This window comes from Syngnathus scovelli, chromosome 14 (genome assembly GCF_024217435.2).
Source record: "Syngnathus scovelli strain Florida chromosome 14, RoL_Ssco_1.2, whole genome shotgun sequence".
NCBI lineage: Eukaryota > Metazoa > Chordata > Actinopteri > Syngnathiformes > Syngnathidae > Syngnathus > Syngnathus scovelli.
In genome coordinates this window covers 14,553,673-14,576,487 of record NC_090860.1, presented here as the reverse complement: position 1 = coordinate 14,576,487, position 22,815 = coordinate 14,553,673, and the positions used below count along the sequence as shown (strand labels likewise).

At 42.2% G+C, this 22,815-nt stretch overlaps 1 protein-coding gene across 4 annotated transcripts in view; it reads right to left on the bottom strand.

Annotated features, from left to right (window-relative positions):
• alk (ALK receptor tyrosine kinase) overlaps positions 1 to 22,815 on the bottom strand; it is a 162,624-nt gene that overhangs the window by 111,679 nt on the left and 28,130 nt on the right. The window contains exon 1 of one of the 4 annotated variants that reach the window (XM_049741156.2): positions 20,434 to 21,933. The exons of 2 other annotated variants lie outside the window; for them this stretch is intronic. In XM_049741156.2, coding sequence (XP_049597113.1) covers positions 20,434 to 21,163 — 730 coding nt within the window. In that variant the 5' untranslated portion in view covers positions 21,164 to 21,933. Of the gene's footprint in view, positions 1 to 20,433; positions 21,934 to 22,815 lie in introns of those variants that run through there. One more of the 4 variants, XM_049741157.2, reaches the window with a different exon arrangement.

The window sequence follows — 22,815 nt, the reverse complement described above, 5'->3', positions numbered from 1 at the left end:
TCGACCCCAAGTTCTAAACTATTCTCAAAGGTGAAGAAAAAAAAAAAAATCACATTTGGTTAAGGAATAATGTGCTGCGGCTTCTTGCTCAAATCTGGACATTTGGTATTCTAAACAAACACCTTTCATCTAATCACATCTGGAGGTGTTCTGCTCTCTTCTCTCCCACATATCTTTGCATCACAAAATACACACAGCCCTCCTCTTAATCCCGGTAGATTTGTGCTGAAGTTCAGATGAAGGCAACGGAGCTAATTGCATTAGCATTCATTTACTGTGCAATGTAAAGATGCACGGCCCCTGCTAACAGGCCAAAAGTGTGTCAGCCACTCCGTGTGTACACATGTTCGTGTGCCGAAGAGGATGCAGAGAGAGGATATACGTATCTTCACGGAGACAAATGGCAACCCAATGACGATGGTACACGTTGGCTTCGACGCAGCAATTATTACAGCAATACAGCCATGGAGCACAATTTCAGAGCCGGCTGCAGTTAATAGATTGTCAACTTTCTCTTCCACCACAGGCTACATGCATCATAAATATTTTAGTATTGTTACACTGCTCTATTGTGTGTTTCTTTTAGTCCCATTTAACGCCCAATAATCCATCTCGTCCTGAGATGCCAAACATTGGGAGCAATGTAAATATTAGCCAGTGTGATGTCAGACGTGATAGACTCACTACCATCTTCATTTCACAGCGTGTCACCAATCGGTTAGCCTAATTCAAAACAAGGTTGGAAAGAATTCCATCAGCCAGATGAAAGAAAAAATGCAGACTGTAGCTACATCAGTGGCTTTCCTCCAAAGCCTTCTCTGCATATCCAAACACTGTTTGCAGCACATTTACAACTTGGATGAAATTGCAATCATTTTTCTTTGTGTTTGTGATAGAGACAGCAACAAGCGGCTATAAATACCTCTTAAAATGATGTCTTCTGCAAACTGAGATTCATTTTCCTCAAGCCTATAGTAAACAAGAAGGCTACTGGCAGTGCCGCTTTAACTTGAGTTGATTTGGGATTTTGATTTAATTCCTTCCATCCTATGGCTGAGGTTCCTTGGCAGACACGATGTATTGATTCTGAGTGAAAGCGTGCACGTCCACATGGACCACCTAGCGTACATCATCAAAACACTGCTGCCATATTACATTTAAACTTCAAGTTCAACAAAAGAATCTTTCAGTGGAATTGTTCGATCAATTTCTCTTTTGCTCTTTGCTTGAAGCCATCTGTTAGAAACATTTGCAAATATTCTCCTATCCTATTGACAGAGGGAAAACAAAAAAAAGATCATTTATCCTTTCCACGAAATGCAGTTCACACGATGATCCAAGCCTTTTTTTTTTTTTTTTATTTATATATTGCAACTAATTACATTTCTCGGCGCTGGAGGCCATTGATTCTGTCACAGCTGTCATTCATCCACTCACAATGTTGCAGTAAGGTCAAGCATATCTGCTCCAAATCACGTTTGTTAATGTTAGAAGCAAAAAGAACAACACCACCGGTAAGTATCTGATATGAATTGAAAGAATGACAAATTATTTCCTAAAAGCAGCAATGATCATTTAAATAAGGACTTTGAAAGTAAACAGCCTTGTAAGAAGTTCAAGCAGTTCAAATAAAAAAAACAAAAACAAATCCTCATTTAGATGCTGCGGCCCGTTTATGATCTGGCTTGGAGCCTGACAGTATGATTTGAAAGTTTCCTCATCAAGGGTCTGCAAAGTGCATACTGAGGGACATCTTAAAAACTGCCTGTGCTTGGTGTTGGAATATAAAGTTTTATAACAGAGCAAATATTACAAGAACATCTCCCTCTGTAATAGGATAAGCAACTGATATGCTTGTGCTTGCTCATAAAATACTATTTAGCATCCCACGAGAAGGATGTTTTTATATGAAAAACAAACACTTCATTACATTCTACATAAAACAGGAAACAACCAGAAGAACTATTCACAAATTGCTTTCTCTTATTGCCGGATATATTTTTCCCGGCAATTTTTGTGCCGATCCCTTCGGTGACTCAACCTTGGTTGGTCATGCAATTGATCATCCCCCTCAAATGTAGTAAAGCGCACATAGCACACTCTAATTAGTGATTCACTTTAAAGCGACACAATGAAAATGAAATTGTAGCTAGGAAGCAGGTGCAGCAATGTAGATTAACGCAATTGCTCCGATCAATTCGCGATTCATTTATATGACTTGACTATAACTGAAACTACCTCATATGCTGATGGGGAAAAAAATTGCACGTCGCTATTGTAAAGAACGAGACAGAGTCAGTCTCGAGCTCAAAGAAACTGTGCTTACTTAATTGTGGATCATGTTTGGCCTCAAAGCAATTGAAGTGAAATGCAAAGCACCACTTCAGCAAAGTTGCTATTGATTCAATCTCAACCGGTATGGTCGGAAAGCTCAACGGCATGAAGGCCATTGGGTCTTGTTTGCCGGAAAGCTCAACGGCATGAAGGCCATTGGGTCTTGTTTGCTTCTTTTCTTTTCCTCTTGTACTAATGCATCGAATATGTAGACAACAAAAAATACGTTTTCATATATGAAATGAAATCAATATCAAATGCATATTGGGGGAAAAAAACCTGCGCACATCCCTTTACTGTTCCAGTTGGACTTTATGGTTATATACCGCAATATTCTGCTATGGCCCCACTGATTGATTGTGTTAAAAAGTAGTTCATTACCCGAAAACTAAAGGAGAGAAGCCATCTAGCACCTTCATTGATATGTTAACCACATCCATACTAAAGCTGGACCTTACAGTATCATGTTTTGCCCACGCCGACATAATCACAACCTCGTACTTATATTTGGCAAGAGAATAATACTATGTCTCCGAGTGACAATATTGCAAAAGCACAAGTTCGGCCTTAGCATTTCTGATTTTGTTTTTCTGTACCTAATGTCCTGGCCTGAGAGTCTATCTGCATGTTTGACGTGACCAAATGTTAACCCTCCCTGTGGTCCTGAAAAAATGACTCATATTACCTTGGGTTTGGATTTGAATCCCAAGGGCTTTGCTTTAAATATCATGTCACATCCCCTTAGCGCACAGATAGAAAGGAAATGTGCCTTCAGACACATGAATACACCAGAGGAAATGCCAGCCTGAGACACTTGATACTTGATTTTTAGGCAAGCAAGCATCCACACGCAGCAATTTTGGAATTTCATTACTTAGCATGCTTGTGTGACACTTTTAAGAATGGTAATAGTTAGTCTTACCAGGCTCAAGATGTCATATATTGATTTTGTGAATTACCAATGTCAATTGGTGGAGATACAGAAATAGTTCAAAGTTGATATTTTGCAAATGAAAGTTGACTTTCCCTTGAATAATATTGGCAAAAGATCAAAATTGTCATCATCACTTTTAGCGACGGTATGAATTGATACATGATGTCCTTTGTTGAACTTCTATGTTTTAGTTGCAGCAGTGGCTGTTGCAGTGTTGCAAACCTATTAAATGATGTTAATCGTAGCTTAATGGCTACATGAGCTACCTGTATATTATGATGGTGTAAGTTGAATGTATTACTAATGTATCACAATTTTCTTAATTCATGTTTGAAACAACTCAAAGCCTAAGTGTACTTTGTGATACATTATTACTACTTTGAAATGCAGCCCTTTGTGTCGACGACATGTTTTATCAGCCATCCTGGGAAAAGCCAGTCGACTGGTTTGCACAGTACTAGATTCCAAAGGCATCGCTCGTCTTGAGTGGCTCGGTTTGATTACTGAGGGAAGAGAACTAACCTTCTATCATGAGACCCTCCGACTGACATCAAAGTCATGCAAATAGGACCAAAGTGGTGTATTTAGTTATTGATTCCCCCCTCACGGAGAAACATAGTTTGTGTGATGTCGCTGTGAGCTATGTCTGCGCTGTGCCTGCCGACCGACCGACCGACGTTGCCTCGCTTTGACGTGTGATTGAATGTGCCGCTCTCCCTAACAAATGCAGATCTAGCGGAAGCCGTATCAACATCAATGATTTTTAAAGGTCACATAATCTTTGGTAACCACAGGGAAGAGACTCCCGAGACTGCACATGGCCGATCGCAGATACGCACTGCGCCTTCTTGCGAGCGTCCTTGCACATTGGTGCAGCGTAGCTTTCCGCTGATAATGAAAAGAGCTCCATGGCATATATTAACTGTTTGGATTCGAATGTGTCAGATCCTCCACCCAAAGGAAACATAAAATACGGTTTCAATTTGGTGCGCAGATCTTTTTTTGTGGTCTACATGTGCTTTGTGGAATCGGAGGTATTCAACGGTGCCCCTTGGGGAGTCCGGGCTGTTACCGGCAGTTTGTGGGATTTATTTCCACAGAAGGCTGGACCCTGCCAAAGGCTGTCTATTTTTACCTGTTCATTACATTTATGGACGGAATGTCTTGACGCAAGCAAGGTGTTGAGGGGCCTGGCTGCAGTATTGCGTCATTGCAAAAATCAACATGAACATGCCAGAGTTAGCACAGTGGCTAAATTTCATCCTTTGCCCTTTGGTGGGTATCACAGGTAAGATAAACGGACAGCATATGAAGAAATGTGAATTGACTTGTCCATTAGCGAACGGACAGCACTTTTGGGCCAAATTTAGTCCTGGACCTTTTTTTATCTGGCAGTTTCCTTTGGCGCTCAGGTGCTTTTTTTCTAAGCTGCAATCTTCAACCTTCCCAGAGCAGTTCACAATTGAGTCTGAAGAAGCCATTGAGATGAGGATTAGCACCTCTAAATCTGAGGTCATGGCACTCGATTGTAAAAGGCTGGATTGCCCTATCTTGTCTTTGGAGGCTATTCAATTGAATGTCACTCGTAAAACAATTCCCTTCTGTTTTTTTATTTATGTTTTACACAACATCCCAACTTGATTGGAATTGCAAGGTGCGCATGAACTGCAACTGTCTTCAAACCTTTATTGTACTCATTAAAGAAAGATACAGTTGAAGGATCTGTCATGGCCTTACTGTGGAAACTGACTTGGGCGGCGGACTGTTGACTATTTGCCCCGTGCTTTACCCTCAATAAAAGTCGCTCCGTTAATTAGGACTTTTGTATTTGGGCAGAGGAAGCCAATATAACATGTTGGACGTTATAGAAGCCGCCACCCACACATAGCATTTTTTTTCAATGTGCGCGATGCTCTGCTCTGCTCCTCGATTTTCTGACAATATGTTCAATGTCGTAAAGATGTGTGCCTCCTTACTCCCGTACCGTAAAAAAAAGATTTAGTTTTATGTGCTCGAAGCTGATTATCGGGTCAAAGGATGACAGCGATATCACCCAGGCGTTTCATAGAGCAAATCTATGCAGTAATGCTGGTGACACATTTTTTTCTGTCAATTTGCAAAACAAAACAGTAAGTTGGTGTTGTTTTAGATTGTGCCACAGATGCATGCAGTCCATTATTTCAAGCTGACATTTTTAAAACATGAAAACACCATCTCTATAAAATGGCAAGCAACTCGGTTGATGTATTAAAGCAGCTGGGAGGGGAGATAATGAAATATGCAAACAAATAGCCACTCACGGAGGCTGGAGAACAAACTGCGGGATCTGTTTGACAATTTATTTCATAATGAAAAACACATTTGCTGCAAAATGTCCATGGGGTGCCATTGAGCCCCTCTGAGAAGCTAAATTAAACTGGCTAGCCAAGTGATTGTGTGCCCCAGCACCCACAAACCATATTAATTAATTATCAAGAAGCAGAGCACAATGGAGCTCCTGAAGAATTGTTGGCATTCAAGCAATAATGAAAAGAAATAAGCGGAAGACTTCTCAATCTTTAGAAACAGGTGGCAATTATCGCCGCAGCCTCGTTGGTTACTTGGAAAGAAAGAAAGAAAGATCTGCCAAGGCACAGGGAGAACATGCAAACTCCACACAGAAAGATCCAAGCCAGAATGGAACCACTGTGAGGTGGATGGTGCTCCACTAAACGCGTCCCATTTTTTGGAAGACATTATACGCAAGCAGTTAAGACAAGCTAGTAAGGAGAGCTATAATAGTGGTAATTAACGCTCGATTACAGCTGGGTTGTCAAAAAGAGCACAATGTTCTAGCTTCAGCCACTGCCTCTGACAGAGCATGCCTCTGTCTGAGGTCAATTAAATGGTAGTTCAGCCCAGCGGAGGGAATTTTAATTACCCCCGCCCATGTCAGCAGTGTGGCGCACAAACTTTATGCTGCTTTAAGGCATTATAAGCACGTGGAAGGAGACTCTCGTCAGGCTCTGAAACGCCATAAGGCAGAAAGACTGGAGCGGACTCGGTCGGTCGGCTTGTGTGAGAGATGGTGAAGCTGCACATGTTACACTAAGAAAACATTTCAAAAGCCAGGAATCAGACAAAATTGTCTGGTCCCGTTTATTGATTTATTTATAGCTCATATTATCCCCTAATACTTCATGATCCAAGCGCTTTTCTAGTTCTATTGAGATGAAGGGAAACGGCCGTTAAAGATGTCGAGTTTCTATCTACGGTACTGCTGACCTACATTCAAAACTTTGGAGTGCTAAATGTCATCAGAGAATCATAAAATGTGCCGTCAGGTGTTTACATTGTTTTCCTCACCATTCCCTTTGTTTAATGTTGAGTATAATCACTGCAGCATCTGTGCAGTCGGATGGAAAAAAAAGTTTGCCAAGCTAATGAGCAAGCCCACATACACACACACACACGCGCACACACACATCTGTGACATTTGCAACCCTCTGCTGGACTGCCTTGGCTGCCATATTGACATGACCGTTGTTGACTTTGCCTTCTCCTGCTGCCATTTGTGCCTAACAAGACCTCAAGATGCATGCAAGGTATATGTCCATATTGGTTATTTGTCTACTCTCGGTGGTCAAATGAAAGTGCCGTTCATCAGTTTGAACATTAACCATCTTGTCTTTGTAATGCGTTCAATTGAATATGGTTTGAAATGTTTTTTGCATATCACTGCACTGTGCTTTGACTTGTTTGATACCATGTCCCAGCTGCACTGGAAAAGGGGTTTGTGGTTTCATAGAGTCTTATTGTAAAGCCTATGAAATCCCAAATTGGACTGTAGCTATTGAATAAAGCGAGACGTTTATCCGTTTCTCTCGGCTTCTTGCTGAACTCGCCTTGTCCTCATTAGTTCGACTCTGCTGTGGCTGCAAAACTGAAAGGCATTAAAAGTACAAAGAGCACGGATGAACTTAACGGCTGCCGCATTATAAAACCAACACGGTCACAAAACCATCCAGGGCCGGTGGATGCAATTTCTGGACACAACAATAAATGATTTTGTCAAGTTTGTATTGTAATTAAAGCTATACCCATATCTCAGTATTGTATCGGGCGTACTGATATATCATAAAAAAAGGGACCCCCCCCCCCCGATCCCGCCTCCTTCCAGGAGCACATGATACCAGGTCCAGAAAATCAATGCAGGACTGCAAAAGCAAACTCCATTTAAAACGGACATTATTTTTATTGCTGATGAATTAAAAAGGCTTTAGGTGAAACCTTCTCACGCGAGCATTCATTGTTGAAACGATTTGCCTTTCTACATCATCTTTATATTCACGAATTCCCTGCGGCCTAACAGCTGTTGCAGCGTAAGGGAAACTGCTGCTAATGTACATGTTAATATGAAAATCTTTTCAATTACTGCAGAAAATGGCTCATTTGAATTCAAATTATTACCACTATTAGTGGCAAAGACACCCAACTGCAGATGAATTGGTAGCAGTTTAAGCACTCATTCTTCCCGAGGAGGTAAGTAAGCCTGCCAAATGGACGGCGGTGCACAAAGATGTAATTAATCACTTCCCCATAGGTCACAAAAGGGGGGGAAAAAAAGGCCTGGATTTGCACTTTTACTATTGAGTGTTAAAAATGTTCAAGTAAGACACTGGCTGTGCGCCTGTAATTCGTTGCAACGAGGCTGGCGAGTGTTTGAATCTCCCTGCACATCGATTTCTCATCATTTTGCCTTACACATCCTCAAATCTTCCTCGCGTTGCATTTGCTTTTGGAGTCCTCTTCGCATCGGCCCTGTTCTTTCATTCGATTATGAGGTAAACCCAATTTCTGGATGTGATTTCCAGATTGCTAGAGAGAGAGCCAGCGAGAGACAGACAGACAGAAAGAGAGCGAGAGACAGTCAGCGAGCGAGCGAGCGAGCGAGAGCGAGAGACAGAGAGAGAGAGCGAGAGAGATTTAATGGCCCCCTTGGGTGGGTTTATGACCTTTTAGTGATAAGAGCCTTGTCTTACTGCTCAGCAAATTTATGGGTGGAGAGGGAAAAAAATGTTTTCTAATCATGCCTGGCTTCTGTCACTTTTATCCTCCATATACTGCAATAACGTAAGCATATGCCGTCGAGAATGCGTGAACTAATGTAGGACACAATTAGCGTTGTTGAACTCAGTCCACTTGAGGAAATAATTATTGCCACGAGTGTTTGATTGTAATGATAGTCCCGGTGTTTGTGACTCCTCATCCAAAGTCATACTTCCGTTCTTCCCCTTTCCTGACTTACAACTGGTTGGCAGCCAATGGCAGGGTTGAATCCATAACCTTGCTTTAAGTCACTTATCTTTGCGATACAGCTAGAGCTGCATATTTCACTTTATTTTCATTTGTTTGTTTGACCTCACAAAGTCCACATCTTTACAGACAAAAATGATGAGTATAGCGTTTGAGAAAAGATGGCTAACGGTATCTCTCCCCGTTGATGACTTCCTATTTCCTTCCTTCCAATGGTAATTTCTGCACATCGCCTTTTCACTCATTAGCCATTCACACGGGCTCCTCATTCTCCTCCAAAGATCCCCGATGGATTTGAACCCTCTCTTCATTCTTCAGCGAGTCGTATTGAGTCTTGTGAAGGTCTTGTGGCATTCCTTCCACACAAAATATTCCCCCCTTATTATTCAAATGAGCTCGCCGCCTGTGGTGAGGGCCAATGTGCGGATCAATGAGCAAACCTCTCCCCAGCTGCACATGTCAAACACTGTGTCATGGGAAGATTACGCGCTACTCCGCAACCCTGTTCTCGACTTTATTTATTTTTTGCCGGGGAATGTCATTACAAATCAGTCATTGCGGGTCAGTCGGTGGCAGAAAGCTTCCCGGCTGATGAATTACACCAAAGGTGTCAAACTCAAGAGCCACGGGCCGTATCCAACCAGCCGCATCATTTGATGTGCCTTGCAAAAGTATGTCAACTGCCGTGATCTTGCTAAAATCTGTGCCAGAAACTCTGACGTTGAGATTTTGAACAGTAATTGAACACACAACTATCCTTGACTGGTGATTTCAAAACTACTAATCCATGTAATAATAAGAGACGATTTAACATTTATTTGGTTCCGCCATCATAACGGTCCTCGGAGCGAAGCCGTAACTACAAAGTGACCCGTGACAAAAAATAAGTGCGACACCCCTGGGTTACAGCAATGCATGGATGACCAGATGGTCTCTAACAAGAGTAGTTTGATTTGAAACGGAGTCAATTTTGAATGAGCATCAAGCATCGCAATTGACCCGCCTGCTCCCTTTAAAGCTTGATGAAATTACAAAATCCCAGCAGAATACAATAACAATGATGATAGCGTTCCGCAACTTGGTCGTGTAAGACTAAAATAGGGAGTCATCAAAATGTTTTCAACATCTGCCCTCTAAAACCACCTGACTCAGACTTCCGTGTTAGCAAATTGTGGGTTTAATAATAATAAATAATATAATAAATAAATCATAAAAGTAGGTTTTAATCAACTCAATATGTTTTGTTTTTACTCCAATGGACTCGAATGTATTTCAGGTAGTATGTTTTTGAGCTCGCCACAGTACACAAACAGCTCTTATTAAAGATATAAGATTCGACAGTGACACAAGGAAGGTGGCAATGCTAGCCTTAATGGATCTCAGAGGGCTTTTGATGCTGTTGAACGGACTGGAAACTTAAGTGGTATTAAATGGAACTCAAATGCTGTAGATCCTACTGAGGAAGCAAAGAGTTCTGTTGTAACCACTGGAAGTTTGAAATCTGATCAAAGGGCCATGATGTGGGCTTCCACATGATCTGACTTGCTGCGGAGTAATGGAGCCCAGGTTTGATGAATGGGCATGCTGCACAAAAATGGAATGATTGTCTTATTTTCTTTATTCATGCTTTTAGATGCTGTGTGGATAAAATGTGCTGCATAAAAAAAGTTGCCTTGCCTTTTGCTTTTATTTAAGAAAATGCGCAAGCAAATGCGCTCTGTGACAAACCCTGCAGGAGGATTTTGTGACTCGCTGCTACATAAATGAAATCTGTGTGACTGACTCACGAGTAAAGTGCAGTCAAAGGAACCTCTTGAGCATAAGAGATGTGTCAATGTGAAAGACACTCTGTGATTGTGAGTGTAAACCCAATAAATGTGTCCACCTTGACAAAAAACACACCAAAAAAAAACAGGGGGTATTCCAAGAGTAAAATAGTCAGACGGAATAAAAAGAACAGATCTGTATGGCTCCCCAATTCCTCCCATTCGCTATGTAATCAGAGTAAAAGCTGGGTCTTGTTAAGTTTCCATTGGCATGCATTAATTTGGCCTCTCTCTTTTCCTTCATTGTTTTTGTATTCCTCTTTCTTTTTGATAGTCGAGCTGGCATTCATTGCTTGCTTGATTGACTCCTGTTCAATACAATTCAATGCAGCAAGTGGAGCTGCTGGAGATAAATGGCACTCGGTCACAAATGCCGAGTATGAGACCCAAACACGCAAGTGCAATTTCATTTCTTCACCCTAGCATAACAGATCATTTCTTTTGTCACTTTGATACTCCATCCATCCATCCATCCATCCATCCATCCATCCATCCATCCATCCATCCATCCATCCATCCATCCATCCATCCATCCATCCATCCATCCATCCATCCATCCATCCATCCATCCATCCATCCATCCATCCATCCATCCATCCATCCATCCATCCATCCATCCATCCATCCATCCATCCATCCATCCATCCATCCATCCATCCATCCATCCATCCATCCATCCATCCATCCATCCATCCATCCTCTACACTACTTCTCTTCATGAGTCGCAGGTGCGTTGGAGGAAACCCACGCAGGCACGGGGAGAACATGCAAACGACACACAATCCACAATCAAACCCACAATGTGAGGCGCAGATGCTGACCGGTCGAGCACCATGCAGTTTTTAAATTCAAATTTAATGTCACCCTTTCCATTAAGGCATCAGATACCATTTTAAGCCAAATAAGTCCATTCCTTTGAAATGGACAATACGATTGTGTTGATGGAACTGCATTCCATTTTTTTTTTTTTTTTTTGCAACAGAAGAGTCATGCGTCATTGCGTCTTTGGGCAAGACACTTCACCCACTTTTCCTCCAGTGTCACTCACACTGAGCATGACCGTTTGGTGATGATTGGAGGGGCCGTAGGCATCCACGCCTCCGTCATCTTATTCAACCGTGGCTACATTAGAATTTGTGACCGTTTGGTGATGATTGGAGGGGCCGCAGGCATCCACATCTAGTACGTCATAGAATTATAAAAAATGGGGAGAAAGAAAGGACCTAGTTTACTTTGTAACGCTTACATGATCGGTCCATAACCTTGTCTGCTTTTCACCATTCCTATTAGCCAATAGATCAGGGCCATCTCATACTTGTCAGTCAGTGCTTCGTCTCTACAAAAACATGAATGTGGAGGACGCTTGAAGCCAGTTTTTCTTTTGACTAAAGGATGACGAAAAGGAAATATTTGATCAGTCGGCTTGTCATTACAGTGAGATTGCATATCATCCATCCCGTTTGTTAACCCTAAAAGCCACTGACCATAAGTGCATGACACCACTTCATGGTGCATTAAACTTCATATTCAAACTGCCTGCCCAAATTTGTGAGGTCACAAAAATGTTGGACTCGAAGGCCCAGCTCCCCTCAATAACATCTCAAAGGTAATCTGTCGGGTTAGTGACAGTCCAGGCCAAACGATTTCATCCATGTCTCCATCCTGGGTCTACAGAAGTAACAACAGAAGATGATTGATTGCATTCCCTCGATGAACTGGACAGATTTCCTTCCATAGAATAATCACAGACGCCTCCTACCCCCAACATCACCTGGTTGAACTTCTATCACTAGGCTGACGTTACCTAAATCTAATGATCTAAATCTACACTCGAGAATGAACAGATAGAGATATTTTTTTTCTGCCAACACCATGCCTGTATTAAACACATTATGTCATTTTAGTGTGTTATTGGGGTAATGTGTTGCTGTGTACGTATATGGTCCATTGAATTCCTCGCGTAAACATCTCTGAGGTGTCTGCCAAGTCAGGCGACAATCGGTGTTGTGTTTAGCAATGCATCTGCTGCATGTGTCACATGCACACATCTACTGTCGCCACACTCCAGCTACTGCGTAATAGTGGTGAAATAAAAATCCCACAAATGAAAATCCATGTTCTATTCTCTTATGAGAGCGCAGGTGCGCTTCACACTCTCTATCATCATCTCTTACCGTGGTGGAGAGCTACTCAAGTTGGCAGGAGAGGGGATGGGTATCAAGTTCAATCATATTTTATTCATAAGACACATTTCATACATTAGAAATGGAACAGAAAGTGCTTTACAAAGCTGAAGACAGTTTTTTTCCCGTTGCTTTATCTGTTTAAGTTTTTCTTTCACTAACAAGCCTTCATTCGTTTGTTCCCCAGCTCACGTGGTGATCCGTAGGCAATAGGTTTGGTGAATTGTGATATGGCCTTCTTTTTTTTCCTGCCCCTTGCAGACCTGAAAGGGGACCAGTTGCTCTTTTTTCGTTCTGCTACTGTATTGAATCTGACTGTCAGAAGAGACAAAGAACCTACTACTAATAGGCAGGCTCTTTCAATGAAAAATAAGAAGCAGCAAAATGCTTGACACGCATTGTAGCCCTCCTCATCATCTCCCAAACATGTCCAGCTGAGCACATTGCTACGCAGATGCACAGCACATTTGGGGCTCATAATAATGGAATGAGCTGATGGAGAGAGTCTTCACCCAAGCACACTGCTAAATAGCAAATCCCACTCAACATCTGGGACAAGACAACTACGTGTTTATCATCATAAGAGAAAACAATATCAATGTTTGTATTCAATCTGGAGACTGCTGTACTTTTTATATACAGCCACAGAAATGGCATTGTTACTTTAAAACAGTTTTGTTTGAAATACTAAAATAAAGACGGGGGTGGGGGAGCAAATAAACATCCGACCCTGCTCTGCTGATTGCATTTCAGAGACATCTTTATCTGCAGTGAGCTGAAATTTAAATTTGTTCTGAGGTGAGAATTAATAGGTATTTTAAGGAGGGGTATAAAGACATCACTTTCATATTACTACGCATTAATAATAACACCATCAATTTTGAGGGCCTACTTTGGTTCAATTGGCACAACAGCTCAGCAGAGACAGCATTTTATTATTGCCATCACAAGCATCAGTATATGAACGTCAACTATGGGCTCATTTTTTCCCCACATTATCGTTATACGCTAACATTGCTGTTAGTGAAAGAACTAAATGTATGGGAAACATTCTTTTAAGCAAGCAAACTTTCTTGGCAACGTTCAAAGAATGGAAACGTCAAAATGCAAATTGCTCAGGCCTTGCGCAATGGTGGGTGAAAAGGTTCTATACGTGGGTTTAGGGTGCAAGAATATTCAATTGTTCCCCTGACCTTCTTTGGCACAAAACGCGAGAAGCATCTCCCATCAAATGCCATTCAGTGATAGCGCTGGAGATGGAAATAATGGGACTGAACAAACATGGAGCAATTTTACATCAGGGCCGTCGTCATCTGTTAGATAACCTTCCAATGGAAAAATGTGAATTTGTAGAACGCCATCCACATCAGGTCTCCTGACTCATCTCAAAGTGTGTCCAAGATTTGATTTAAGTCACTCTCAAGAACAGCTTTCTCATGCCATTCCAAAAATGAAAAAAGCTCTTCTGGAATTGCTGAGGTCGTTTCAAATTAAAATTGACGTTTGATAATCAGTGGAGCGCTTCTCACTTGAGTTAGAAACTGCCAGCAGTTTGCTGCTGCTGCCGCTCGTCTGATTGGACGGCTGGCCAAACTGGGTCTCGCGAGACACTTCTAGATGGGGTGATAGAAGGCCCGAGCAACCTGACGGCCGGCCGGCCGGCCGTGAATGAAAGGTGCGCTTGAAAGCTTGGAGGGTTTAGTAAAACACGGCTGTCTCCCGACCTTTCGTAAGGAATTAAATCCAATTAAGAGGCTTTTGTTCTATGATGAAGATGCTGCTGGCGCTCTTGAACAATCCCATTACAGATCATAAAGGGAGCTGGGGATGAGGCTGGAGAGCTCTCGGGCTGCTTCGTCCGCTATGGCAGCTGAGGCATTTGCTCATTTCTTTCTTTCTTACTCCGAGTCAGTCTGATGACTTTCATTCACAATTGAAGTTTGTGGTCTTAGAGGAAGCATTACTGAACCTGGCTCAATTAAGCAAGTAAATGTGAGTTTGGCAAATGACGTGTAAAGCCCAAGACGGAGCGGAGCCACTCACTGGCTGTGCTTCATTGCATTACAAAGAGTGCAGATGCGCACGCCCTCCTCGGCTTCCTATTTATTGTCCCTTTCAATTTCCATTTATTTTTGAAGGTCATCTTCTCATCCATTGTTTTTTTTTTTTTTGCGTATCTTTATGATAGTTGTTCGAGACTCAAAACAAAGCAATCATCAAGAAAATTTAAGAATCTGACAACGGCCTCGGAAAACATGAGCTTTGGAGGAATTTGTAAGTATTGTATTAACATATTTTCTGTGACCTGAATATTTCATGAGTGCAAACTGCATGTTTGCCCTCAAATACTTCTGTCGGACATGCTATTCATAAAAATCCTTTTCTTTGCAATTTGAATGATGAATGGAGCATAATTTGGTCACGTCCCCAAATTGACTGAAGAATTTATTTTTTTGTCAATGGTTGTGAAAGGAATGAAAATACTTTATCCAGACTGAATAGCTTTTTAATTTTGGTCGAGTCCAACATGTCTTGACTGATGAACTATCATAGTCCTAACAGTTCCATTTTCAAAACCACACCTTGATAATGTGGAATTATGGCAAAAGTTAGGGATGTACCGTATATTATATTTATTTTCTATAAAGCATTATATCCTATTCAAGTCGTTGGGTGTTAGCAATCTAAAGTCCAAATGAAGAATCAGGATCATTTTCTGCTTCACAAATTTAAAAAATAGATTTCCTCCAACATGATGTCTCATCATTGTCTTTGGTAAAATATTAAGAAATATTTAAAAATGAAACAAATTAGGTTATCGTTTTGCATCCCCCATGACTACAGGTCACAGCAACCTCACGCAATTGCAGTAACCAGAAACACAGAAACCAAATCAAGATGAATTCAAAACACACACACACACACACACACACACACACACACACACACACACACACACACACACACACACACACAGAATTTACAGTCATTGCCTTGAGCAAATATAACACGACCCCAAATTGCATACAATAAAATGGACTATTTTATGTATGCTGTATTTTCTCTCCCCTCCTTTGAATTCTTCCTTTTGGCAATAAAAGAAATACAAGTCACCCTGAGATTGGCTTTCTGTCAATAGGTGGTAAAAATAAATCATAAGAGCATCTTACGAATACACTGTATGTGATTGAAGTAATTGAATTCTAAAAATGAAATGGCAAGCAACACAGAACATCACTAAATATGCAAGCAACAATAATCCTATTATGATGTAAAGCTGGTTAATGAAAGCCAATTATCGAGCCCATAAATATTTACGATCACTGGCTGTTTTGTTGCCGATTGCGAGAGAGACCATCTAAATCGGGGTTCTCCAACTTCGGTCCCTGTCCGTCCGACACGGCTGATTCAAATGATCAGCACGCTGAAAACGATCCTGATCATTTTATTCAAAGTAAAGAATGTATCGGGATTCCGACTTCACGCATCATTATGTTCCTGTCGGGTCTCCTTCGGCATCATGTTAAAACATGAAAGAACACCGCCTCGCCGGCTCGGAAAAGTCATTGAACAAATGTAGCAAAGGATTCCAAATGATTCCGTCAGATATGCTGTAATCATACCAAAACAAGCATTGTGTAATGAACGTGCTGGACGCATGACTTTGAAATGGATTTTACAGGTCAAATCTACTTCTGTGCAGCTTTGATCATGACAACAGAGGAGCACTTTCAGTCGCAGGCTTGCTGTGTCTCTGTCCTGCTCCAAAAACAAACTAAGAATACATTTCTCTCCGTAAGGCTGTAAAGCAACAGGTCGAATTGGAGAGGATCCAAGTCCTGAGTATCACCAATGCACCTTAAGGTCACTTAACTATATTGCACAGAATGCACACCATGCCAATGCCAATGTTTTTCAGTTGTCACTTTTGGAATGACATTTCTATTTGATTGCTTCCCTATTTTCGACTGCTGCTGGTGCTTTGTGTTATGTTAAAAAGTGAGATGGCATTAAATCATTTGGGACAAAAACTGTTGTGCTGGCCACTTCCTGGTTCGTGTTCTTTGTTTTTCTTCTTTCAAGTGTACGTTGTGTGCCACTCGATCATGATCAAGAATTTAGCAATGATTGACGATGCAAAAAAATATATAAAAAATCCACAAAGCAGCATGACAGCAAACAATAGAGGAGGATTACCTGTACTCTGCATATTTGAAGTACGTCCAACATAATTTAGGGCCCTGAAGCCTCAATAACCATAACGTTAAAAAATCAAATAAATGAATCATTTTTTCAAAAAGCAACCTCCAGACTTGTTCACTTCTCTCATTATGGAAGTAGAACATCAGAGGGAAGAAGGACTCCTGTACAGCATGCACTTTTCTTCATAGCAAGCCTTAAGCACACAAGGCTTCTTAAAAGCATCACCATTAATCAAACAGGCAGCTAGCAGGCATATATAAATAGCTAAGACATCAGGTGAAGAGTAAGAAAAGCACTGCTGAATAAGAAGTGAAATGGGAATTCACAAGCAATGTCACCTTGAGTTCAGTGAATTTGCAAAACATAAACATCTATCAAGATATCTTTCAATACAATCGCACCTTTGACTTATCGTAACCTATATATAGCATGGCGACGACACACTCTTGGAATTCTCATGACATACATACCATCATTTTATTTATGTTTTTTATGGCATACATTTCATGGACTATTTACATTGCCGGTGGAACGATTTTGAGGCATACAAGCTTCCAGTTTAGTTCATTCCAAACTACCGGGATGCCATCTGGAGGATGAAATAACCTTTTTTTTCTTTGAACTTCAAATCTTTTTTTTTTCTCCAGTTTTATGCAATCAGGAATATTTACATTTGTATATCATTAGATTAGATTGTGCAAATATAGCGATGGTTGTGGCCATTGGGTGCCGACATAGCATTCTGTGCATGTAATTTGAAATATTGAATCTGTAATCAGTCTTGAAGCACTCAAAAATATCCATCTCACGCTGTCGTCTGCGCAGTTAAGATGTTCCGCTGCTCAGCATATCCTTGACAATCATTGTGACTTGCAAGGTGGAACCGCGGGCCTTGGTTGGGTGTCACATTATACAGCGGCGCAAATTGATCATAGAGATGCATTAATAATAAAGGGGCTTGTCATTCTGACTTTGTATTGATTTTCCCATTAGCAGCTGATTGATACAAGCATTTAATGTCAGTAGGCTCATTGATTACAAGTTCAACCTCTATCCTTGCAATGTCATGTCATTTTCCCTTTGGGTCTCAGGGCAAATCACAGGTGACATCTCCACTAATTGGGGTTTTTTTCCTCCATCAAAACCATTATTTATTTATTTATAATTATTGTTAATAAAACTAATAGGTATTTTAATTGATTTTTATTTGCATTTTGCCCACAAATACTCTCACTAATCACAAATACACTGGACTGACGACTATTGTTTGGGAGAAATCCAGATTGAATATTTTTAAGACTATGTGAACAATAGAGTTTTGAGATGATATGACAAATAAACAAGGATTTTAATCTTCCCTGATTCTGATGCGGATCCATTGCTTTAGGACAACTTTGAGCAATAATCTGATCAATTGTAGTCGTCATTTTCTTTCAGTATAACACAGCAGTGGTGATTGCTGTGAAATGAATGAATACATGATGATGCATCAAATGGCATTCAAAAAATGAGTCAGAATGTTTGCTTGTACTGTTAAATTGTAAGCCCTCTCACAAACATTGCGTGAGTATCCTGATGAGATCACACGAGTGTGTATTTGTTTTGGGGCAATAAAGAGGGGTTGGGGGGGGGGCGAACAAAGCCTACAAATGTGTTTCTTACAAGCGTGTTGGCAACAGATTTTTGCTCGAGGATAGGAATGTGCATATTAACAAAACCGGGATGCCCTTTGTGTTACACTGTGTTGCTTATTGTTTTGAAAGCACCACTTAGTAAGTATAACAACAAAAGTACAAGTCAACTTGATCACACCTTTGCATGCTTTCATACATTTGCTCTTGTCCAAACAACTCACAGTAATTATGACGCCCTGAAGGCCCACTGGCCAATTAAGTCATAAATTCATCCAGCAAGGTTTTCCTGCATTGATTCCTGCAGGCATCTTTGCACGGTTGTCAAATTATTCAAGATGCCCATAACAGCCATTTATTCCAATGCTAATAGCCAGTATTTGTCTTGAGGCTGGGGGGAAACCAGCACGCACGCTAAACAGAGAAATGTCAAACTCAATCAACCAATCAGGGGCCTATTTTTTTGCAGATCTTTAGATTGACTCATGCGCTATACAGGTTGTGACATCTGTTAGGAGAACTGGTGAAAAATGACACCGGCCGGCCGCCACTTGTATTTGTGCTCATCTTGTGATGGAGTGGCACTTACGACAGCGCGACTGGAGTTGCAGTTTGCGGCGCATTACAGCACCTGAACGCCGCCGCAAATGTTAACACAATAACGCACGAGCTGCTCAATCCATCGCAAGGGTCACGCTTCCGATCCGGCTGCAGATCAAAGCCTCATTGGACGAGACATAAAACTAGTTGCAGAGAAAGGCCCCGAAATATTCCAGACTCAGCTCAGACTCATTTGTTTTCTTTGGGGGCAATAAGGCAAAATGACATTAATCACATTAGTGTTGTCAAATAAACTCCTCCATTGCATTATTCCGCCACAGTAATCCGGATGACATCTCACGTGTAATTGCGTATTCGGATGAGTGAATGACACATACGTGTGTAGCCATGCGCATGTTCCGTGTAACCAGTGTTATTATCCTTTTGTAACGCAAAGCTCTTATTTGATCAAGTGAAGGTGACCTGATCCCGACTTGATATTTTGTCACTTTGGCAAGTCAACAGGTAGCCCGAGGTGCAGTCGGCGTCACGTCACACCCAGCGGTAGATCACGTTGACATTTCAGGGCTATGCTGAGATGGTGATAATTAAAAACATGACCTTAAGAAGATGAATTTAAAAAAAGTCCTATCTTTCCCTGCTAACATTATCACTTGTGGGATGGATGGATGAGTTTGCATGCAAACTGGGCGCTGCAGGGGGTTAAGGCGTTTTGGTTTTGCCACATAACTGTTTCATTTCATTTCTCAAACAGCAAGACCACAAAGAAAAGGCCAAAACAAATGTCACGAGGTCTTCCTTTTGTGGACTGTCCTGAGGGCCCTCATCCATCTGTTAGTGCAAAATAAGCATATCATATATTTCTGGATGCTTTCATGCAAGCAAGCAAGCAAGCAAGCTCTTTGCTTTTGTTTGATGGGTTTCATCCCATCTTTCTAGGACAGCCTCTCTCATCAAAGTGATTAAGCAATTACACTGATTGTGTTGATTCTCAGACGAGAGCATGACTAACCCTTGGAGTACTGAACGCTAAAGCCTTCCTGGTGATTAAGACTTCGTTTGCGCCTCATCACAATGTGGCAAGGGAACTCCGGAAGGTATGTCAAAAGGAACGTAAGGAGGCCCCGCTGGGGCTTCTCCGACTTAAATCAACTGACAGGTAGTATTTGTGCATACGTGTTCTTATAAAAGGAAAAGAAACAGCTCAGTCTCTATCTGTGTCAATTGATCAGATCATGAAACAACGAGAATATTCCAGAGTGAATGAAATCAATATGCACTTCATCTTGAAATGCTGCAGGAGTAATAAAGCAGGAGCATGCGGTGGGGGAATCAAGCTCAATCCCATCAGCTACACTGTCTGTTATTTTCTTCAAGCACACAATCACACCCTCCTGCAGTGAGCGATACCATCAAACAACTTCCTCTGTCACTACGTAAATAATTCTCAGCCCAATTCAATTCACCTCGAGAGAGAATGTGGAGAAAGAGGCGGGGATCCGCCGCTCGGATGGCCGCAGTGTAGCGGTCCTCCATCCCGGGCACCTGCGCCTTTTTCTCGGGCATGAGCCGAACTCTCAGTCGGCCTCCGTCTGCGCCGAGCCACCACTCCAGAATAGTTGTGAGGTTCATTTCCAAGGTGAGCACGGGAGCCTGGTCGTACACGGACAAGCCCCCACATCCCGTCCTGATGAGATCCTCTCCTATTTCCACCACCACTTGATTGGATTTGCGACTGGCTTTGGTCAGCCCCAATTTCAGAACTTTGGACAGCGGCCGTTTGGAGAAAAAAGGGAGCTGGCCGTCAGCAGATGCGTTACTTGGTGCGGATGCTGCAGACTTTGGCTCGATCAAGGTAGCTATGGTTTTCTGTAAAGGTATGCAGTGCATTTTTAAGTTTGCGCTGACTGTGTAACATCCTCGAAAAGTCTGGCAGTCTCCATTTAGGGGTCTCTTCACAAACTCCGCCAGGTAAAAGCGCAGCAAAGAGGGGACGGCAAAATCCACAGCCAGTGTTTTCCTCTTCAAGCGCGAGTTGATTGTTTGATTTAAGTCTCTTTTAGCCACATTTTCCCCGCTGCCGCTGCTACTGACGGCGGCGGCCGAGGAGGGCTCCGTCGCCGCTGGCGAGGTGCACTGCAGCCCGGTGAAAAATACCGCAGAACATACAAGCACAACCAAGAAGCTCGTGTTCATTGTTGAAGCGAGTCAAGTCCTCAGTCCGGGAGAAGCAGTGTCAAATCCCAGCCTCCGCCGCTTCCTTCACTGCGTCTGCTACATATGCGCAACGCAAAATCAGCAAGTGCCAACGAAAGGAGCTCCTGTGTCTTTTTTTTTTTTGTGTGTGTGGCTGCGCGCTCGCTCGCTCGCTCGCTCACGTGGATCGACGAGACAAGAGAAGATTTTTTTTTTTTTTTTTTTGAAATTCTATTCTCCTGCCCTCCCTTCAGCCATCACTCTCAGTGTCTCCACTGGTTGCTAATTGATATGCCGGTCTGGTCCGCTCCAGAAGCCCTCAAAGACTTCCTGTCTCCTGCCACAGTTGCGCACAAGTGGTCTCTGTCAGCAGCCACTCTCTTCCCTGTGGGGCGAGACAACACGCATACGCGTGCGCGCGCGCGCTACACTGACTTTAAATAGGCTGATCGTCTGCAAACTTATCAATTAAAACGGATGCCAAATTATCTTCTTTTTTTTTTTTTATCAGAACTAATGCAAGTCTCCTGCGCTCCTCACTCATACATGCAGCCAGGGAAGTAATTTACACATCCATCTCACGTCATTATGAGACATTTTCTCTGTGCACGACTCCCACTCACAGCACTCAGTCAAAAGTGGTTCAGGTAGTCAGTGTGGATGTAATCCAACGTTGCAGCCAGCCTTCGAGTAACGTGAAGATTTATTTAAATGAAAAATGGCATGCAGGACGTGAGCAGACAAATGTGCACGGTTGGGCTCCTGGGGTTTACTCTCTCTCTCGCTCTCTCTCTCTCTCTCTCTCTCTCTCTCTCTCTCTCTTCCTTTCTCTCCTCTCTCGCTCTCTTCCTTTCTCTCCTCTCTGAGCAGCCACGAGGTGGCGTTACCACATACCAAACTCCTCAGTTTCAAAGAATAACCTATTACCACCTAATTACGATTCATTTTCAGTATGTAATTAGAGGCTCGGCTACTATAGGAGCATATGTGGGAGTATGGAACAACTCAACCAGAGGACTACAGAATTATAGAATGACAACAACGTAATTCATCCAAGGGAGGGGAGGCAGGAGGATCAATACCTGGATTTAATTGATCTCTCTAATGTGGCAAATGTCAAACGAGGGGGAACGACAGTAGGATGCCGTGTAATTCACTGCAAAACACATGAAACCGTTTTTGGAACCGGCAAGCACTGCTGTCTCGCAGCCAAAAGGTTGTGAATTCCAATCCACAATTTTCATGTTCCCATCGCTTTTATTTTGGACACGCCCTGCATGGTATGTTAATTAAAGACTACAGTTCCTGCGGGTGAATGGAAATGATTGTTCATCCTGAGTCAGCTGCGATTGACTCGTTAGCAAGTCCGAGGCCCACAACCATAAATCAACCGCATGGGCTCCAGCCTCTGTCTGACGCTGAACAGGAACGGGATAGCAGGATAGAATTGGACCAATGTGGATTGTGTTCATAATTTTCATGGCGTGTCCGGTTTGGTGAGCTCAGCATCACATCTCTGCTTTTTTGCAGATGACATGGGTGTGCTAAGCCCCGGTCCACACATTATGGAATCACATTCATGGAGGCAAAGAACCCAAGGTCATTCCCCATCACCCTGATGGGAAGAGCAAAGTACAGCGAAGGAAAGGCAA